Genomic DNA, 16,462 nt, shown 5'->3' on the forward strand with positions numbered 1-16,462 from the left:
ACATTGGAGCTGGAGCATTGGGAACCTGGGGCACTAACGGCCCCATTTCCCCGAGGCTACAGACATGAGCAGCGTGTCTCCCCACTTCCTGACCCAGGATACCTACTCCAAGCGGCTCATTCCCGTCTCCTCCATCTCCCGCGTCTCCAGCATCGGGGACCAGAAATTTGAGGTTGTCACCAACAACCGCAACTTTGTGTTCCGGGCCGAGAACGATGGTGAGTGACAGGGGTCTCTGTTCCCCAGCTGCTCTCCCTTCCCAGCCCAAAGGATGGGTCCCATTGGCTCCTGGGCCCAGACTGACCCTGACCTGTCTCACCTCTGGCCCCACAGCAGACCGCAATGAGTGGATACGGACCCTTCAGCAGATCGCAGAGGAGCGGAAGAGCAAAGCTCCAGAGAGGTCATCGATGTCCTTCGCCACTGACAGTGCCACTGAGCTAGTCGATAAGAGTGGCTTCCTGGAGCTGCGGGGCTTTAAGCACAAGCTCTTTGTGGTGGTGGCTGGGGACAAAGTGTTCCTTTACAAGAATGCAGAGGTGGGTTGCTGGAGGGGCTGTGGCACTATGAGAGACCCTGATGCCATTTCAAGGGGGACTCCTTCCCTTTGCAGTCCCAGCCTGAGTAGAGCAGCAGTGAGCCAGAGCACCCATCCCTCAAATGCCATCCCTCAAATGGGGACAGCACAGAAGCCACAGGGTGCTGCCCTCTGAGCTGTCCCTCTCTGCTGGCTCTGAGCCTTGCGATCTCCCAGGAGTATCACACCTACTGTAGCTACTTCCAGAGTCTGTGGTGCCCGAGGTGCCCTCAGGATGAGAGCTGGGCAGGGAAGGGACAGAGTTATCCCAGTTCCCAGGCACTGGATCCCATCATCCATTCCCCCATCATTCCTTGCCCACTCTCCCCCACCAGGACTATCGGCTGAAGATTGGCATCACCTACATTGAGATGAATGTAGGGAATGTCAAGGAGGTGGATCGCCGGGGCTTTGACCTCACCACACCATACAGGATCTTCAGGTAAGATCTTCAGGCACCCACCTCCGGGGTGGGGAGGAGGTGCTGAGGGTGCTGCCCACCCTGAGCCATTGTATTTCTCACCCCCATCTGTCCTGGCAGCTTCTCTGCTGACTCGGAGCAGGAGAAGGAGGAATGGGTGGAGGCCATGCAGCAGTCCATCAGTGAGGCACTCTCCAACTCGGAGGTGGCCGAGAGGATCTGGGCAGTGGAGTCCAACCGCTTCTGTGCTGACTGCGGCTCCCCCAAACCTGACTGGGCCTCCATCAACCTCTGTGTTGTCATCTGCAAGAGATGTGCAGGTATCCATATCCAGATGGGCACAGAGGGGGATCCCTGGGGACCCCCAGACTTTTCCCACCCCAAAATGGGTCCCTCATGGCTCATCTCCCTGGCAGGGGAACACCGGGGATTGGGCCCTGGCATCACCAAAGTCCGGAGCCTGAAGATGGACAGGAAGGTGTGGACTGAGGAGCTGATCGAGGTAGTGGCTCAGACCAGTCCCAAAAAGCCCTTTTGGGGGGCAACACCCTGTTCCCTCTGCCTTGTGGAGCTGCTGGCTGCGGGCTGGGGGTGCTGAGCAGGGCAGGGCTGTTCAGGCTGACTTCAGCCCCTTGGGGAGACACCATGGTGCAGCTTGGCTGGGGAGAGGACCCCCCACAGCCTTTCATTCTGTCCCTGCGGACCCCTGGCCCCAGTTCAGAGTGCCGGCGGGGACAAGCGACACTTTCTGTGCCACGGGCAGATGGTGTCTGTCTGTCTGTCCGTCCGTGGGAAGGTGGCTGTGGGGCGGCTGGAGAGGCTGTGGGGCCGTGGCTGTGGGGTTATTGGAGCGGGGCCAGGGGCAGCGCAGTGTCCTGGAGCGGTGCGGCCGCCGGGCGGAGGAATGTGTGCGGCCAGGGCCGGGACCGGGGGCGGGGGGGCCTGGGATTCCTTTCAAGACCTAACCTGGCAGCCATTTCCCGCCGGCAGAGCCTGCCTGGCTCCGTTCTTTCCATCCATCTTGCTCAGAGCCTGCATTCCTGCTTGGCGTCCCACCCGCGCATCCCCCGCCTCCGGCACTGCCTGCTCCCCGAGCTCCCAAACGCTTCCAGCTGCTGCCTGCGGCTGCTCCCTTTCCCCTCCCCTCTCTGGGAACGCTGCCTGAAACCACCCCAGCATCCCCAGGGCTTCAACTCGCACCGCCCCTCCTCGGCTCTGGCATGCACCCATTCCATCCCTAAGAACCGCGGGGCGCTGCATCTCTCCCCTGGGCATTGAGGGGATGTGAGTGCCTGATAAACCTCTTCATGGCACTGCTCAGCTGTCGGTAGCGGGGTGGCAAGGGGCCACCGAAAACACTCTGAATCTGTCCCCATGGATACTGAGCACCACTCCACCTCCCTCTTTCCAGACGTGATTTTTCCTGGGCAGGAAGGGGAGTTGGCAGCCGGCTATGGGGGCTGTCAGATGCTGCGTGCCTGCAGTGGGTGGGTGCACCTGCACCCTGTCCACTCTCCACTCCACTCCACCACCCATGCTCTTCCTGCACCCCACTGTTCCTCTGGATCAGCAACCTGCCCCCAGCAAAGCCCCCCCACAGTGCCCCAGGAGTATTGTCACACTGGCGTCTCCTTGTCCCCACAGCTCTTCCAGCAGTTTGGCAACATGATGGCCAACCAGTTTTGGGCTGCAAATGTGCCTCCCAGCGAGGCCATCAGCCCCGCCAGCGGCAGCCAGGAGAGGAGGCGCTTCGTCATCGCCAAGTACCGGGAGGGCAAGTACCGCCGCTACCACCCGCTCTTCGGCAACCAGGAGGAGCTGGACAGGGTCAGTGGCCCCCAGGGATGGGCATCAGCTCGGGGGTTCTGCCTGGGCAGAAAGTGGGGCTGAGCTGGGGTCCTGAGCTCTTTTGGGAGTGAAGTCTGTGTCCAGGCAGACTGCCTGCCATCCCTCCCTGCCTGTATTCCTGCCTGTATCCCCCCAGCCTCCACTGCACACCCTGTGTCCTCCCTATGCACCCCAAGCCAAGGCCTGGGGTCTCCAGGAGGGATGAGCCAGCGGTGGGGACAGGGTAACATCTCTGCCATGGGGCATAACCAGCTTCATGTCCAGCCTGGAGAGCCTTATCCAAGAAGGGATCTCCCTACCACAGCCTGGCACCCACAGGGTTTACCTCTCCCTGGCTTGCAAATTGTTTTGGGGTCAAGCCCTGGGCTGGGGGCACATCCCAGTTGAGGCAGCTTGACATCCCTCCCCAGGAGTACCTGGCCAGCATTCCCAATGACCAGGCACAGCGCCCATTTCCTGTTGCTGGCTGTTGGCAGAGTGCCAGGCTCCAGTGTCACACAGGGAATCTCACACAGGGAATGCCATCCTGGCGCTCTGGCTGCCGACCTTCGCCTCCCGCTCTGCCATGGCTCTGCCCCTGCCATGGCTCCCCCAGTGTTTGCACAAGCGCTGGGGGTACACGGGGGGCCCAGTTAGCCGAGGGAATTCGCATGTGGGCTTGTTTGTTTTCCTACTCTGGCTCGGCCGGCCCGCCCCGCTGCCGTATGACTTCACCCCGGCTCCTTAAGGGAGGGATTCGCTGCCGGCTCCAAACTTTTTCTCCCAGTTTGAGGCTCCTTTGTTCTGACCAGGCGGCTGGGAGGCGGCCGGGAGGCGGCCGGGGGTCCGGCAGCTCCCTGCACTCACCCGGCCCCTTTTGCTGGGGTTCTTCTCCTTCTGGGTGGGAGCCATCAGCTTCACCGCCGGGCTCCTGGCTCTGCTGCAGGCTCTGTGTGCGGCCGTCACCACCAGTGACCTGGCAGAGACGCAGGCTCTGCTCTTCTGTGGGGCATCGGTGACCTGCGACACCGGGGACCCCCAGTGCCCGACGCTCCTGGCCCTGGCTGAGAGGAGTGGGCAGCGGCTGCAGATGGAGTTCCTGCTCCACAACAAAACCTCAGGTAAGGGCTGACCCCCTTGGAGCTCCACCGTGGGCTCACACCCAGTGACGACATCCCCGGAGTTGCTGCTGGGGTGTTCTGGGGGACACAGCTATGTTTTGAGCTGCTCCCAGCTCTGTGTCCTGCCCAGCTGATTCCTGGCAGGAGGCTCACCATCTGCTGGCACTGCCAGGGGTCTGTGTACCTTGTGAGGGGGAAGAGAGGCTTTGGGGCACCCCTGGGGGCTTAAACCCAGCTGGGAACACTGGTCTGGAGCCCATCTGGAGTTGCTGGCTGGTGTTGCAGGCACCAGAAGGGATAGGAGAGAGTATTCCCACACCATGCTGGCATGCTGTGGGCATTCCAGGCAGGTTCAAGGGACATTCCTCTGTCAGATGGGCAGCCCCCACCTCCAGCATGTCCCTGGGGCAGGAAGGGGAGTCTGACCCCCTTCCCCCATTAGGCTGACCCCCTAATGACCAGTCTCGTTCTGCTGGATGTGCACCCCTGCCCCTGAACTTGACTTCAGGAGGGCTGATGGCTCCCATGGGATTTGCACCCTAATAAAGGCCTTGGGTGGGTGGGCAGGAACACTTGGGCAGTGGAACAGAGGTATGGGGGGTTGGGCAGCACTTGCCAGAGCTGTCGCCTTCCTCCTTGGCTCAGCAGCTGAGTCTGTCCTGTGGAAGTTGGAATTTGCCCAGGTCTGGGGCTGGCCCAGCTCTTCCTGATATGTCAGCACTAAAGGTATTTGGGAGAGCTGTGAGGCCTCCCAGGCCACTCTAATAAGCCAGAGAAATCCAAAGCTTGGGCTCATACTGCTGGGGTCAGCAATATCCAGTGTCCTGGGATTGCTGGGGTGGATGAGCCCAGCAGCGTGTGAAGCAGGGCTGGACTGGGAGAACAGGGATCTGCCTCATCCTGGATTCCCCATCTGGAGCTCCAGGCACCCTGCACTCTGACCTGGGTGTGATTTAGAGGTGTACCTGCATCCTATCGCTACTTAATTCTGGAGGAAGTGGGATTGGGTCTTGCTGGCAAGGTAGGGAAATCTAGGCAGGGGACATGGCTGTGATCAGATGAGGAGGCAGTGACAGAGCCCTGGGCTGTTATTTCAGCTGCAGGGCTGTGATTCTCTGCCCTTCACCTCCTGCAGAGCATCAGGGTTCTGGAACAGCCTGGGAGTGACCTCAGTGGTGGGGGAGCTTGGACCCCACCTCCCCACATTGTTCCCATCCAGCCCCAGCTCAGTGCTTAGGGAAGGGCTTTGGGGAGGACTCAGGATGTGGGATGACTCCCAGTCAGCCCTGGATTTGGATACCAGCACTGTTCCTCGCACCCCAGCTGTGGGGTGCAGCCTGTGAGATGCTCCTTGTGCTGAGATGGGGAAACCCAGCCGCCTTGTGTGGCTGGAGGAGGAGGGCAGCTCCCCAGGATAGACTGATCTCCCCTTTTGCAGAGCCACCACGCCTGGAGATGGTGTGCGGTGAGGAGAAGCACTACTCTGTGCACCTGCCCTCCATTACCCACAGTGGCTTCCTCTACAAGACCCCCTCCATGGTCAAGCCCATCAGTGAGCGGAAGGGCCCAGAAGGTACATGTGTGAGACAGGGAGGAGGGAGCTGGGAGGTCCACAGCAATTTGCTCTGAGAGGGGAAGTTGCACCCTCCCCTGTTCTCTCAGGCATTGAAAAGGTGGTGGGGAAGTGCAGCATCGCCTGGTAGCCTGGTTTGATGGGTGGTCACATCAGATGGGCACCCAGGGGGTGCTGCTGGAGTGCTCAGGCTGGTTGGGTGGGTGCTGTGGGGCGGGCCAGAGCTCAGGGAAGCTGCTCAGTGCTGTCCTGTGCTGTGCAGAGTTCAGCCGGCGGTGGTGCACGCTGCAGGATGGTGTGCTCAGCTACTATGAGAACGACCGTAACACTGTGCCCAATGGCGAGATCAGGGTGGAGGAAATTGTCTGCCTGGTGAACAACCCACTCCATGCCCATGGGTAAGGCTGTACTCCTCTGGAGCACCCTGACTGCCCCTTTGTTCCTGCAGGGCCTGGCAGAGCTCCAGTGGCCCCCATGAGGGAGACTGTAGTCTCCAACCCCACCAATGGCCCCTGAACCTATGGCTTTGCATGGATTATGTGTAAATGATTTGCAGCCCCTTTGGAGCATCTTTTCAATACTTTCGTAACACCTTTGAGACTTCTTTGTAGCTGCTTTGTAATCCCTCTAGAACCCTGATTCAACTCCTTTGTAACCATTTTGTGGCCCCTGTCCAGTCCCTGTGTCCCCTGTTGGAAGGTGTCTGGCAGCACAGGGATGCTGGAGTGCCTGGGGCCATGGGGGGATCACACATTAGATCAGCCATTATCAGAGCCATCAGCAGCCATGCAGCAGGATGCTCCCACCTGTGGAACACCCCTATTTCCCACCCAGCTCTATCCAACCCCTGTGGCCACCCAGGCTCCCCTTTTCCTCCCTGCTAAAGGATTGAGAACACATTTGAGGTGTACACCGAGGCAGATCGACTCTACCTCTTCGGGCTGGAGAACCCTGACTCGGCTCGAGAATGGCTCAAGTCTATTGCCAAGGTGGGAAGCAGAGGCCTGGGGTGGCTCTGGGTGCTGGTGGCAGCTGGATGCAGTGGTGCTGATAGATTCCTCTCCTCCCTGGCTCAGTCCTTTGTCCACCCCCGTGCCGAGGAGCTGCTGGCACTAGACTTTGAACGGCTTGGCCGGCTGCATTACAAAGGGGGTCTCACCCTGGAGCATGCCCAGGAGGGCTGGTTTGCCCTGGTTGGCTCCACACTCCACGTCTGCTCTGAGGATGGCCGTCAGCAGGAGCCTCTCCAGCTGCGCAAGCTGCAGGAGCTCTGTGAGTATCACTGCCCTGCTGGCAGGACCCCTGGCTGGGAGGGAGGCATGTCCTCCAAATCCTGCCCTAGGGTGCACCTAGCTTTTGGTAGGAGTCTGGTGGATATCACTCCTGGGGAGCTCAATATCCCTTGAATAAGAGGGAATGCCGCTGCTCTTTCCCCTCTCCGTCCTCTTTCCCCTCTCCATCCTCTTCCCTATCTCTGCTTGTCCCATTTGGACTGAAGCTGGACCTGTTGGCAGAGCTTCCCACAACATGTGGGTGTAGGGGAGTTGTGGCACCACATGTTCCCATAGGTGATGGCTTTCTGCCTTCCTTTTCAGCCATCCAGGGGGACCATGAGGTTCTGGTGCTGGTGGAGAGGCGGAGGTAAGAGGGTGGGGGAGAGGGGGACCTCTCCCAAGCCAAATACCCCTCCTTGTTCTGGAGTGTCTTTACTTTCCCAGCCATGACTGTAGACCCCCAAAATTGAGTTGGGATCACCTGCAGGCTCCCAGGGCCAGCCTTCCTGGGGGTTGCACACATGCAGTGTGGTGTGGGGGAACGCCACCACTGAGACTGAGCCCAGGTGTGCTGGCAGGACACTGTACATCCAAGGGGACCGGAAGCTAGATTTCCTGGGCTGGGTCCACGCCATCCAGAAGGCTGCAGGCAGCTCGGGAGACACCTTGTCGGAGCAGCAGATGACGGAGTCGGACGTCCCACTGCTGGTGGACCGCTGCATTGACTACATCACCCAATGCGGTATGGGTCAAGTCCTGGGACGCTGGCAGGGACCAGAGCGTGGCATTCAGGTCACCCCACTGGTGTGGTGTGGCAGGCTGAGAACTCTACATACTTGTGATATGTTTCCCTCCCTCCTTGAAGGTCTGCTCCAGCTCTGTGGGTGGGCTTCATCTCTACACTGGAACACCTGTGGGATGGCATACTCCGTGGCACCTGGCAGTGTCTGATGGGGAGCTGGTGGGCCAGGAGTGGGGTCTGTCTCCTGTAGAGGGGGTCTTATCCCCACTGATTCTATCACAGGGCTGACATCTGAAGGAATCTATCGCAAGAGCGGGCAGAACTCCAAGACCACCAGCCTTCTGGAGATGCTGCAGCGGGATGCGCGCCGCGTCCGCCTGAAAGAGGGCGAGCACCAGGTGGACGATGTGGCCAACACCCTCAAACGCTTCTTCCGTGACCTTGGGGATGGGCTCTTCACTCGGCGGTGGGCTCCGGAGTGGCTGTGGGCAACAGGTGAGCCCTGGGAGCTGCTTGTGGGTGACAGGAGGAGGGGCAAGGGCTACCCAGTTCTGTGCAGCCTGTTTGTCCCTTTCATGGCTTGGAGAAACATGTCTGGGCTCCACCTGCTCCCCTGGGCTGGGGTCTAACTGGTGGGTGAGGAGTGGACTGCATTCCTGCTGCCCCTGTACACACTCAACACTCTGGCAGGGGTGGGGCTGAGTCAGGAGAGACAGCCAGATCCCCCTTCCCTTCTGGATCTGCTCACTGGACACTAGATGCACTCAGCAAAAAACAGACACAAGCTATGGTTGCATGGAGCTGGGATGTTCTGGCTTCAGAGAGCTGGGATGCTCCAGCTTTGTGATGCTCTAGTCCCGTTATGTTGAGATACTCTGTTCCCATGAATCTGGGGTGATCTAGCCCTGCGGAGCTGAGATGCTGTGGCCCCACCGAGCTGGAGTGCCCTGGCCTCACAGGTCTGGGATGATTCAGCCCCATAAAGAAGGTGTACTATCACCCCATTGACTTGGGATTCTCCAGCCCTAGGATGCTCTGCCACCTTGGAACTGGCAGGTTCCAGCCCCATGGAGCTGAGATGCTTCTTCCCCATTCAGCCAGGATGCTCCATTCCCATGGAGCTGGGACACTCTGGCTGCATGGAACTGGAGTCCTTTGGCTCCATGATGCTGAGATGCTCCAGCCCCATGATGCTGGGTTACTCTGGTCCCATGATTCTAGGATGCTTCAGCTCTGGTGTGCTCTGGCTCTGCAGACCTGGGATGTTCTCTGGCCTCATGGATTTGGGATGCTCCACCCCCATGTTGGGACAAGAGAGGGGAAATGAAGTCTGTAGAACGGATGGTGTGGTCCTGAGCCTTAACCTCTGCTTTGTGCTCCTCTGTGTTCCTTCTCTCCCTCTGCAGCCCTGGAGGATGAAGAGGAAAAGGTTGGCAAGTACCGGCAGCTCCTGGCTGCTCTCCCTCCGGTGAACCGGGCCACACTGAAGGCGCTCATCAATCACCTCTTCCGGTATGGCATCGACCTGCTGGGCACCAACCTCTCCACTGTGGAGTCCTTGGTAGCTCTGGGGTGTGGGAAAGCCCTCATCCTTTGGCTCATGTCCCCAGCAAGTAAAGGAGAGGAGTTTGGGGTCAAGCTGTGCCTGATGGCAAGCATTGTGTCATGCATGGGGGTTGAAGGGAGGGGTCCGGGGGGAGTTCTGGGGCAGGAATCTTGACAGAGTTCCCCACAGGGTCCAGTGCTTCTCTGGGGAGAACCAGATGAACACACACAACCTGGCCATTGTCTTTGGGCCCACACTCTTCCAGACGGATGGGAAGGACTACAAGGCAGGACGTGTGGTGGAGGACCTCATCAGTCACTATGTGGAGATCTTTAACGTAGGTTCACCCCTGGGTCCTAGTGTGTGGACATTCACAGGGGTGGAGAGGTGGAAGGAGGAGGAAGTCAGGTTTGCTTTGTCTGTGGACATCTTGTTTTGGAGACATGGGGAGAGAGGGCCACATCTTTTCAAATCTTGGAAACCTGAAGCCTGGAGCCAGGATGGTCTGGTCAGCCCTGATGGCTTCTCTTCCCTGGCAGGTCAATGACCAAGAGATGAAAAAGCAGCAGAATGAAATCACAGCTATTATGAAGATGAGGGAGGCATCGTCCAGTGGAACACAGGTGGGTCCTGGACATGGGGATGTCTTTTCCTGGGGCCCCCAGTGTCTACTGTAGCATCTCCTGGACATGCCTGGGTGAAGGATGTCCACACTGGTGGGGGGGATTTCACTCACACGTGGGAAGCTGCAGGTTTAAGCACTTTACTGTTGCCCTCCAGCAAGCTGGGGACTTCATCTGCACTGTCTACCTGGAGGAGAAGAAAACAGAGACAGAGCAGCATGTCAAGGTGAGTGGTTGGGCAGAGGGTGAAGAGGGGACAGGGATCCCCTCATTGTATGTCCAAGCCTCTGTGGTGGCAAGGGGGCCTCACACTGAGCTGGTACCTCTGTGGTGTGAGGATGGAAGGGCCCTGGGAACTGACTGATGGAGACTTGCCCCCTCCCTCTCAGATCCCAGCCACGATGACAGCTGAGGAGCTCATCTTTGAGATCCTGGACCGGCGGAAAATTGCCATGAAGGAGAAGGACTACTGGAGCTGCTTTGAAGTGAATGAGAGGGAAGAGGCAGGTTGGTGCAGGGGCATGAGGGTGGTGATGAGGGGAAGAGAAAGATGGAGATGATGTTAGAGGTGGAGATGGAGATGAAGTAAGAGATGGGAATGAAGTGGGGATGAGGATGGAAAAGATGATGGACATAGTGATGCAGATGGAGTAAGGATGGGTATGGGGATAGAGATGCACTTAGAGGTGGGAATGGATATAGGGATGGGTATGAAAATCTCCCCTTGTGATTGCACCATGGAGCAATCTGGGATGGGCTCCAGGTCCTCACAGGAGGACAGTTGCTTATCTCATTCAGCTTACACATGGCTGAGTACTGCAGATGGGCTGGAGTTTGGGCCAGGACATCTCTTTTTATCCTTAGGAGTTCAAGTGCCTTTGAAGTTTGATGGAGGGAGGTGTCCAGGTTCTCTGGCCACCAAAGTGAGCACCCCTATGTTGGCCATAGGCAGCAGCAAGGGAGAGATCAACAGAAGCAGGATGAGACTCTGGTCCTCCCTGCTGGTGCCTTGAGCTCCTGCTGCCAGTGGGTGGGGAGTCAGTCTTTTCTAGGTAACAAGTGAGAGGACAAGAGGAAATGGCCTCAAGTTATGCCAAGGGAGGTTTAGGCTCGGTATTTGAGAAAATTCCTTCAACTAAAGAGTTGTCCAGCCCTAGCACAGGCTGTCCTGGGCAGTGGTGGAGTCATTGTCCCTGGAAAAATTGACAGACCTGTAGATGTGGTAATTGGGGACACAGTTTAGTGGCAAGACCATGCCACACCCTCAGAACACAAGTCTTAACGCTGTCTGGATGGGAACTGGCCCTGGGTACACTTCCTGAGACCTGCCTGTCTCCTGACTGACAGAGCGGCCCTTGCATTACTCGGAGAAAGTTCTGCCCATCCTGCACTGCCTTGGGACAGACAGTTACCTGGTGGTGAAGAAGCAGATGTCCATGGAGAACATGCTCGTCTACCTTGGTGAGAGGCAGGGGCCATGGTTTGGGCAGGGGGAGAAGGGAGGGGATGAGGTGGGACGAGATGGAATGGGATGGGGATTGGAGACAGATGGAGATCCAGAGTGGAGGGAAGGGGATGGAGAAAGAGTTGGGAATAGAGGATGGTATGGGATCCATGCAAGAAGGCACCACCTCAGTTAGAAAGTAGACACCAACTCAGTTAGCATAACTTGGGGCCCCCTGACACAGTGTTATGGCCAAATGCTGTGCCCAGAGCAGTAGGGAAGCTGGTCCTGCCTGCCCTGCCTGGCCTGGGAGTTGAGGGGTAGTTCCAGGGTTCTGCAGCAGTTGGAGGGCTCCTGTTCCAGGGGGTGAGGGTCTGGCTGTGCCCTCCTTGGGCGGCCTGACCCCCCTGGGGGGCTGGAGCCGCTCAGGCATGTGCCCCCAGCCAGCAGAGTGGGTGACTGCAAGCATGGCATGATGAAATTCCGGGAGGAGAGGAACCTGCTGGGGCTTGGGCTGAGCACTGGCTTCCATGATCGCTACTTCATCCTCAACCACTCCTGGCTGCGCCTCTACAAAGAAGTGCGGGTGAGCCCTGCCTTTCTCTCTCCCTTCCCTCTCCCTTCCCTGGCCCTTCGCCTCTCCCCTCCCTTTCCCTGGCCCTTCCCTGGCCCTGCCCTGCCTTGCCTTGCCACACTGTAACTTTGTGGGGATTCCCTGAGGACGTGGGATCCATGTGAGCTGGCATCACTCAGGCAGTGCAGGCAGCCATGGGCAGTGTGGGCAGTGCCAGAGCTGGCTCCAGAAGTGTTGTCACCCAGACCTGGAGCAGATCCCAGAGCTCCTGGTTAGTGCCAGGGCTGAGGGGGGACATGCTGGCATGCTGGCTGTGCAGGGGCAGCCACTCCCTGCCCCCCAGTTCCTGGTCACCCTGATCTGACACTGCACCCTAGCACATTAACCACTCCATCCCTATGCCCTGCCCGAGGGCACAGGGGGGCTGCAGGGAGGGGTCCCCACCTCTGCCTTAACCCCTCTCCTCTGTTGAACAGACCCTGAGGCAGCGGAGCTCCCCCTTGGAGAGTGTGAGTAGGGAGGGGAACAGGGGGCTTAGCTGGTGTGCAGGGGCTTCCATGCCCTCTGCCCTTACAAGTCTGCCCAGGGTTGACCTCAGATCCAATCCAGGGTCAGTCTCAAATCCAATCCCACAGCACACATGTGCCAATCACTGTAACTGTCCCTGGTGCTACCATCTCTCCCCATTTTGCCCTTCTGGCTGGGGGGTCCCGCTGTCCTTCACTCCAGGCAGCAGAGCTGGGTCTGGGAAAGGGACCAGAGAGGATGGGGATGGGCTGAGCTTCTTCCCCATCCTGTGGGCATTGGATCGGGCTCTTGTAAGTCAACACTGCTTGCGTATGAACATGGATGGAGGGTCCCTGGGGTCCCCAGCGTGGCACCTGCTTCTGGGTCATGGCAAGGCACAGCCAGGCCTGGAAGGGTCCTCATGCTGTGCCATCATGGCAGTGGGATGTTTAGGAATGTGCTCTGGGCAGAGTGCGTTTGGGTCCATCATGCCATGGATGTGGCCATGATGCTGAGGAGGGGTATGAGGTGGGATCCCATGGGGAATGGCTAGTGCCAGGCTCTCGAGACCCTGTCACAACTTGCCAGTTCTGGTCCCAGCTCTGAAAGCAACTGGCACTGTCTAGGGGAGACAGGCCACCTATGTCCCTTTACTGCTACTTGTGGCCCTTGCCATGGGTGGCAGACACATGTTCTGCTCCATGCTGGGCTTCACCCTTCTCCTTGTCACCACATCACTACAGCTTTTCCTCCCTGCTGGGGGGTGGACCCTATCTCAGCAACGGTGGGCACTGGGGTGGGTGGGGACAGGTCTGGCAGCCACCAACCCAGTGCTGGTTCCCTGTTCCCCCAGAGTCACAAGCCGGAGAAGGAGTGGCCTGTCCGAAACCTGAAGGTCTACCTGGGTGTTAAAAAGAAGCTTCGACCCCCGACGTGGTGAGCAGCAAAGGGGTGGCCCGTGGGGCCCAAGGATGAGGATAGGAGTGGAGATGGGGACAGGGACAGTTTTGGCTGCCGGACCCATCCCTTGTTGGCCAGGCCTCCTGCCACCAGGTGTCAGAGCAGCCCTGTAGGACGCTGCTGCGGCCCCGTCCAGCCAGCGGGACTGGATTGTCCCTGGCACTGTCCACAGCCCTGTATTCCGCGCTGTCCCTGCCCTGTCTGTCTCCCGAGCCCTGTTCCTGGCACTGTCCCCGGGGGTGTTTGTGGGGCTGGGGGGATTTGCAGAACTGGAGGAGGGTTTGTGGGGCTGGAGGGGACAGTTGCAGGGGACGATGGGGGGTTTTCAGGGATGGAGGATGGCAGGGATGGGAAAGGTTTGCTGGGGTACTTGGCCAACAGAGGACAGTAGCGTGGGCTGTTGGGATTCATGTTTTCACTCCCTTTTTCCAGCTGGGGCTTTACAGTATTCTACGAAAACGAGAAGCACGAGAAGCAGCAATGGTGAGGGAAAGCGACACGGGATACTAAACTTATCCTTGGGACAGATGGACACGTGGCAGCTCTCTGGAGCCTTTGCCATGGCAGGGGGAGATGGGGAATCATAGGAACCATGAAATTATTTGGGTGGGAAATGACCTTGCAGATCATCCAGTTGCACCCTGCTGACAATGGCAGAGACATTGTATGTGTGGAGGCAGCCTGGCTGAACACTCAGGGCCTCATACAGGTTCCCCTTGGGGCCTGTGGCTGTTCCCTTCAGTCCCCTGGGTTCTCATGCGAAGCAGCTGCTGAAGTAGGAGTAGGCAGGTGTCCCTGGGGTGGGCAGGAGGTGCACCCTACTTGCCTCCACCACTTCCTCTGGCTGCTGACACTGTTTCCACAGGTACCTGTGCTGTGACACCCAGGCTGATCTGCGGGAGTGGTTTGCCACCTTTCTCCAGGTGCAGGTAGGGAGTGGGCCGGATGATGACTTCCTGTAAAAGTGGGGTACCCAATGGGGGACAGTCCCAGAGGGATGCTTGGCTAGCAGAAACGCTTTGGGGTATCCAAGCATCCCTAATCACCAGCACCCCAGGGCAAAAGAGAGGTCCTGGGGTGGCTGAGTCTCCATCACTGTCCCCTCTGTCTGCAGAACGGGGGTGCCCTGTGGCCCTCGGAGCGTCCCAAGGCGCGGGTGGCGCGGCCGCAGCAGGATACCAGGTTGGGTAACATCTCCCTCATCCCGCTGCGGGGCAATGAGAGCGAGATGAGGAACAGTGTGGCTGCTTTTGCTACTGACCCCCTAACTGTGAGTGATCCGGGCCACTGGATGGCTCTCCGTGCGGGGCAGCATCCCCCCTGCATCACATGGTGGGGGGGTCCTGGTCTCCAAACCTGGGTGGGGGATATCCTGGCTCCCATTCCTGTTCCCATTACTTATGACTTCATCATCTCCAGTGATGGATCTGGGGGGGCTAGCTGATACTTTGAGGGCTGGTGGGGTCTCCTGGGTCCAGGGGGGTCACAAACCATGTGATGCAAAAAGAGGGGATGCTGTCATTCTGATTTTTCCTCTAACAGGGGTGGGTTTTCTGTCCTGGTCACAGATCAGCTCCCCATCCTGCTGTCTTGTCTGTCTGCAACAGCTGTCCTGCCCGGGGACTATCACCCATCGAGTGTCCCTCGACCATGCGGGTGCTGTTGCTGGACTCTTGCCCAGCCACGGGGCTGGTGGTGGGACAGAGATGATCCCACCACCTCCAAGCCAATCACTTGGGCCCTTGTTGCTGCTATAAACCAGGGGACAGGGCTCTGTGCAGGGAAATCCCCCACCGGCATCAGTTGGGCATCACCCAGTGGGTGCTCAGGGATGCCTCAAGGGCAGAGAGCAGCAACTTTGCTGCCCTGGAATCCCTGCACAGGCTCAGGTTTATAGCGGAGGGCAAATGGGGAAGTGTCCAAGGGCTTTGCTGTGCTTCACAATGTGCTTGTGGTGTTGTGGTCTGGTACAGGGGACCAGCACACCAGGGCTCCCAGGGGACAGTGGGTGAGTGTCCCCCGACACGGGGCCAGCATGGGAAGGGGTTCTGGGACTGCAGTGAGCCTGGGGCAACCGTGGTTTCTCTTGCTGGGGGTTTTCCCCTGTGTCCCCCTGGGTGCCATGCTGCCAGTGATGCCCAGACATGGAGGAGGAGGAGGAGGCTGTGGGTGAAAGGTGATCTGTCTTCCCTTTGTCTCCAGCTTCTGCGGAACGTCTGAACTGGAAAACTGACATGCCAGTGAGTTTCCCTGCTGCCTGCACCCCCTGTCCTGATCTGGTGACAGTGAGAGCCAATGGCTCTGTCCTATTGCCATCCTGGCTTGGGGACATGGCATGTGTCCCCAAAGGTGGAAAGGGGTTGGGAGTGCCTGCTCTGTCCTCTTCACTGACACTTTGTTCTCCACTCATGCCACAGGTTCATCTCCAAGTGGGGCAGCCCTGAGGGTCCTGTGCCAGCCCGGCACCTGCCAGGGGTCCTGTTGCCTCCAGAGCCTCCATGGGGCCTCTCACCTTCCACTGTGCGGACCACAGACAGCCAGGAGGGGAGGTGGCAGCGAGGCCACCCCCTGCCCCAGCAGAGCTGGGCTTGGGAGCCATTGCCAGACAGCCCACAGGATATCAGTCCCCCGACTCCGTGCCCCGGCTGCCTTTGGCCACCGCTTCTCTTCCCAGCTCCGGGGGGAGAAGCAGAGCCTGGCTGGGAGCTGCAGTCAAGGGCTTTTACATTTCTTTTTCCATCCCCTATTTTTAAGTCTTTCTCCTCTAAAATGATAAGGCAGGTGGGAACTGCCCTTCCTGTGGGATGCAGGAATAGCCCTTCCCATGGGATGCACGCCTGGCCCCAGGCACGGCACCATCATACTCCCATCACTCCTGGGGAAGTGTCCCCTCCGTGCCAGGTAGGGCAGGGTGACAAGAGCCTCAGTATTCACCAACACTGGGAAGGGGGTGCTTTGGTCTCTGTCCTCCATCTGTCAGGATGGAGATGGCAGCACCAGCCCCTGTGTCCCACTGCGGCATATTGAGGATATTAAAGGTCTTAAGAAACAAAGTGGGAGTGTTCAGGTCTCTTGCAAGCTGCACAGGGCAGGGAGCACCGGGAGCTGGCAACCTGGAAGTGCAGAGGGATGGTCCCAGAGGCACCTGCTGGGTGGTGGCCAGAGAATGGGTGCCATGGAGAAGGCAGTGAGCTGCCTTTTTGGGGACAGAGCAGTGCAGCCCAGTCCAACAATCCTCTGCCAGGATTGCTGAGCCTTGCCAGGGCAGCCATA

General features: G+C 58.7%; 1 protein-coding gene across 5 annotated transcripts in view; it reads left to right on the forward strand.

The window, feature by feature from the left end:
• ARAP1 (ArfGAP with RhoGAP domain, ankyrin repeat and PH domain 1) overlaps nucleotides 1-16,233 on the forward strand; it is a 30,212-nt gene extending 13,979 nt beyond the window's left edge. For 2 of the 5 annotated variants that reach the window (XM_083855391.1, XM_083855392.1), the window contains exons 8-33: nucleotides 98-218; nucleotides 334-539; nucleotides 913-1,019; nucleotides 1,119-1,318; nucleotides 1,415-1,500; nucleotides 2,643-2,825; nucleotides 3,772-3,946; nucleotides 5,385-5,519; nucleotides 5,782-5,917; nucleotides 6,406-6,508; nucleotides 6,596-6,791; nucleotides 7,115-7,160; nucleotides 7,372-7,535; nucleotides 7,818-8,030; nucleotides 8,942-9,047; nucleotides 9,271-9,418; nucleotides 9,621-9,704; nucleotides 9,862-9,930; nucleotides 10,094-10,211; nucleotides 11,052-11,165; nucleotides 11,592-11,734; nucleotides 12,199-12,231; nucleotides 13,083-13,165; nucleotides 13,622-13,672; nucleotides 14,055-14,118; nucleotides 14,304-15,005. In XM_083855391.1, coding sequence (XP_083711517.1) covers nucleotides 98-218; nucleotides 334-539; nucleotides 913-1,019; nucleotides 1,119-1,318; nucleotides 1,415-1,500; nucleotides 2,643-2,825; nucleotides 3,772-3,946; nucleotides 5,385-5,519; nucleotides 5,782-5,917; nucleotides 6,406-6,508; nucleotides 6,596-6,791; nucleotides 7,115-7,160; nucleotides 7,372-7,535; nucleotides 7,818-8,030; nucleotides 8,942-9,047; nucleotides 9,271-9,418; nucleotides 9,621-9,704; nucleotides 9,862-9,930; nucleotides 10,094-10,211; nucleotides 11,052-11,165; nucleotides 11,592-11,734; nucleotides 12,199-12,231; nucleotides 13,083-13,165; nucleotides 13,622-13,672; nucleotides 14,055-14,118; nucleotides 14,304-14,633 — 3,414 coding nt within the window. In that variant the 3' untranslated portion in view covers nucleotides 14,634-15,005. Of the gene's footprint in view, nucleotides 1-97; nucleotides 219-333; nucleotides 540-912; nucleotides 1,020-1,118; nucleotides 1,319-1,414; nucleotides 1,501-2,642; nucleotides 2,826-3,771; nucleotides 3,947-5,384; nucleotides 5,520-5,781; nucleotides 5,918-6,405; nucleotides 6,509-6,595; nucleotides 6,792-7,114; nucleotides 7,161-7,371; nucleotides 7,536-7,817; nucleotides 8,031-8,941; nucleotides 9,048-9,270; nucleotides 9,419-9,620; nucleotides 9,705-9,861; nucleotides 9,931-10,093; nucleotides 10,212-11,051; nucleotides 11,166-11,591; nucleotides 11,735-12,198; nucleotides 12,232-13,082; nucleotides 13,166-13,621; nucleotides 13,673-14,054; nucleotides 14,119-14,303; nucleotides 15,006-15,391; nucleotides 15,430-15,606 lie in introns of those variants that run through there. The other 3 variants (XM_083855394.1, XM_083855395.1, XM_083855393.1) reach the window with 3 other exon arrangements.
• Nucleotides 16,234-16,462: the final 229 nt, after the last annotated feature.

This window comes from Zosterops lateralis (assembly GCF_965231275.1).
Source record: "Zosterops lateralis genome assembly, chromosome: 2".
Classification (NCBI taxonomy): domain Eukaryota; kingdom Metazoa; phylum Chordata; class Aves; order Passeriformes; family Zosteropidae; genus Zosterops; species Zosterops lateralis.